General features: G+C 40.3%; 1 protein-coding gene across 1 annotated transcript in view; it reads left to right on the top strand.

The window, feature by feature from the left end:
- The first annotated feature begins 966 nt into the window (after nucleotides 1-966).
- DAB1 (DAB1, reelin adaptor protein) overlaps nucleotides 967-3161 on the top strand; it is a 245857-nt gene continuing 243662 nt past the window's right edge. Inside the window, 1 exon segment of the mRNA XM_023536809.1 lies at nucleotides 967-1033. Coding sequence (XP_023392577.1) covers nucleotides 967-1033 — 67 coding nt within the window.

Here is a 3161-nt window from a genome sequence, read left to right on the forward strand (position 1 = left end):
ATTCATTCAATTTAATGAAATCAAATGAGATAATGTATGTGAAGCAGTAGCTAAGGGCATAGTATATAGTAAGTGCATAGTAAATACTAGCTGTAATTGAAGTGGTTATATCATCATTATTATCATTATTATCTCTTCTTAGCAGTGTCTGAACTTAATAGTACCTAGCAGTGTGCAATGCATATTTATTAAAGAAAGAATGAATGAAATGTGTGTCTGCCTGCTTCTTTTCTTTTTCTTTCCACATTAAATGCTTGTCTGCTCTTATAGCTGGGGGAAAAGCTGACATAAAAATTGGGTTGCTGGAAAGTTTCTCAGTCCCATTTGTCACCTTACCCTTGGAGCCCAATTGTATGTCTCTGTCCCCTCTGATGCCCGCCAGTGGGAGACAGACCACAGGTCACTTCCCTATGATCTGCTTTAGCTGCCAAGGCTCTGATCAAGCTTGGCTGATGGATGGGTGCCCCGCTGTTGGAAACGTCTCCACGGGGCCACTCAGGAAATATGCCTTTGCTGTGTTTTCTGGGTGGCATCTAGTACCTGAAAATAAGAAACATGGAAAACAAAGAGTTGGGTTTTGTCCTTCTTGAAAATTCAGAGTTTCAAAGATCTATTTTGAGTTATTTAGTTTGAGAAACAGTTTTGCAGATAGGCCTCTCGTTTCCTTTGCTGTGAACCCATCGATGACTTGATGAAATCATGTGAGCAGGTGGTACATGGAGACCAAGATTTTGCTATTTTTCTGTGTCTGACAGTTCATTTTCTTCTCTAATTTTTGTTTTACTTCAAAAGGGTGATGATTCTGAATGTTCTCTTCCCTTGATTTGCAGCACTCGAAAGGAGTGAATGAAATGCACAGCTCGGGGTGTCATTTCTGAAGGGAGGAGTTGTTCTCTTGGAGAGGAGTCCTCAATGAGCCTGGCCAAGGCCCGGGATCTGTGTGAAGTGGACTAAGGATTTAGTAGGATGTCAACTGAGACAGAACTTCAAGTAGCTGTGAAAACCAGCGCCAAGAAAGACTCCAGAAAGAAAGGTAGGTCTGAATTTGATCCTTTCTTAATGGCTACTTTCTCTGTGCAGCGGTGAGCTTTTATCTCTGGAATGATACACAGTATTGTCTTATTGATTGCATATATATATTTTTTTAATAGTCTCCAGCCTTATTTGCTGTTTTTGTTTTTATTTTCTTTGTCGTTCTCAGTATAATATTCTAATGGTTCTCCATTGTTCTCTGGGTAAAATCCAAAGTTCTTTTCATTACATATAAAGCCCTTCCAGACATACCTTCTACCCATCCCTCCGGCAACATCTCTGTCTAATATTCTATCCCTACCCCATTTAACCCTGTTTACCCTCCATGCATTCTATATACTGCAGTTCGCCTTTGAATATACCAGTGGTTCTCAAACTCCAAGGGCACCAGAATCACCTGGAAGGCTTGTTAAAACACAGATTACTGAGTCTCATCCCCAGAGTTTTTGGTTCCCAAGGTCTAGGATGGGACCCAAGAGTTTGCATTTATAACAAGTTCTCAGGTGATGCTGATGTTGTTGGTTCAGAGACCAGACTTTGAGAACCACTGGACTCTTATTAATCCAGCCTGAAATCCTTTTGTGGCTCTTCACTTTTTTCTAGACAAACTCCTACTAATTGCTCAGGTTTGAGCTTAGTGGGACTTCCTGGGGTTGTTGGCGGGGTTGGGGGGCGGATCGTGTTTCTTACTCTCTAAATTGAGTTGGTTTCTCCTGTTTGTTTTGCTTCAGTGGCACTTTGTTATCATCTCACATTATTTGCCCCATGTTTTTGTTTGTCAACTATAGTATACATCCCTCCAGAACTGGGCCTCTCGTTCACCTTTTAACTCCCACACTTAGAAAGTGCTCAACACAGGGAAGGCACATAGATATCTGGTAATGAAGACTGGCACGCATAGTGTGTTAATAAAATAATTCTATCACTTTTCATGTTTTCTGAAGAATTTGGTTCTATGGCTTTGCGACCTTGCCTTTCAGTAAGTGTGTCGCCCTATTGTAATTGGATGTAAGTAACTTCTTGCTCTGTGTGTGTGTGTGTGTGTGTGTGTGTGTGTGTGTGTTTTCTCCCAGTGGTTTTGGCTCTTCCTTGCCCTCGCCCCTAGTCTTCTCAGCTTCATGGAGGAGGATTAATAGAGCTCTCTTTCAGGTCTAGAAATCTGTCAATGTGGGCTTGCAAACCCAGATGCCCTTGGTTGCTTTGTGTAGGCAGTGATTTGTTCGAGACATCGCTGTGCCTGCCCAGTCATGTTTTGTGATGACATTTGTCTGACACTCTATAGGAAGCAAGGGACATAAATGTAATACATAGGCAGCTTTTGGACAGCTACAACCCCAGGAAGAACTGTAAATTTTGCTTTAGATGTTTATTTGAAACACAAATATTTTGGAAGCCGTCTGTTTCATTCCCTAATACTTAATCTAAACCTTGCATTTTTTTTTTGCATCATAGTATAAGAATAATAGAGGGAAAACAAGTGGGTGACCAGATCTTGGGAGAACTGCTACATGGGGAAAAAAAAAATGCAGAGCCCGGTATGTACTAGAATTCAAATCCTTTTTCAGTGGAAACTGACAAGTTATATTTTTGCTTCAAATTTAACCTTTCCACTAAACTTGTGCTCTTGAATGCTTAATGCATTAAAAATTGTATCTTAGTGCATATCTTTTCATTCTTAATTTTAACATGAAAAACCAGAAGTATTCTAAAGAGGATTCAGGTTTTCAGAACATTGGCTTGGTTGAGGATTTGGAATGGAAGCGTGAAGGTGACCTTTTTAGATCCTCCTCATCTTCACATTCCAAGAAGCTCTAAAACCAGCACAATACATATGCAAGGAGTGTCCTCTAGTGAATAGTTAATACCATGGGGTCTGGGCAGGTTGATCTGGGTCAGATTCTGCTCCACCATTTCCTAACCATGTGACTTTAGAATATTACTTAACTCTCTGAGCCTCAGTTTCCTCTCCTATAAAATGAGAAAATAATATCACAAGCCTGAAAGCCTCACTATGAAGATTAATTGAAATAAGGCAAATAAAACACTCAGCGTAGTAGTTGGCGAATATTAAAGGCTCAAAAAGTTTAGCTTTCTTTCTCCTTTTCCTCTTTTTCCTCCCCCTTCCTCCT

This window comes from Pteropus vampyrus, unplaced genomic scaffold (genome assembly GCF_000151845.1).
Source record: "Pteropus vampyrus isolate Shadow unplaced genomic scaffold, Pvam_2.0 Scaffold170, whole genome shotgun sequence".
Taxonomy (NCBI): domain Eukaryota; kingdom Metazoa; phylum Chordata; class Mammalia; order Chiroptera; family Pteropodidae; genus Pteropus; species Pteropus vampyrus.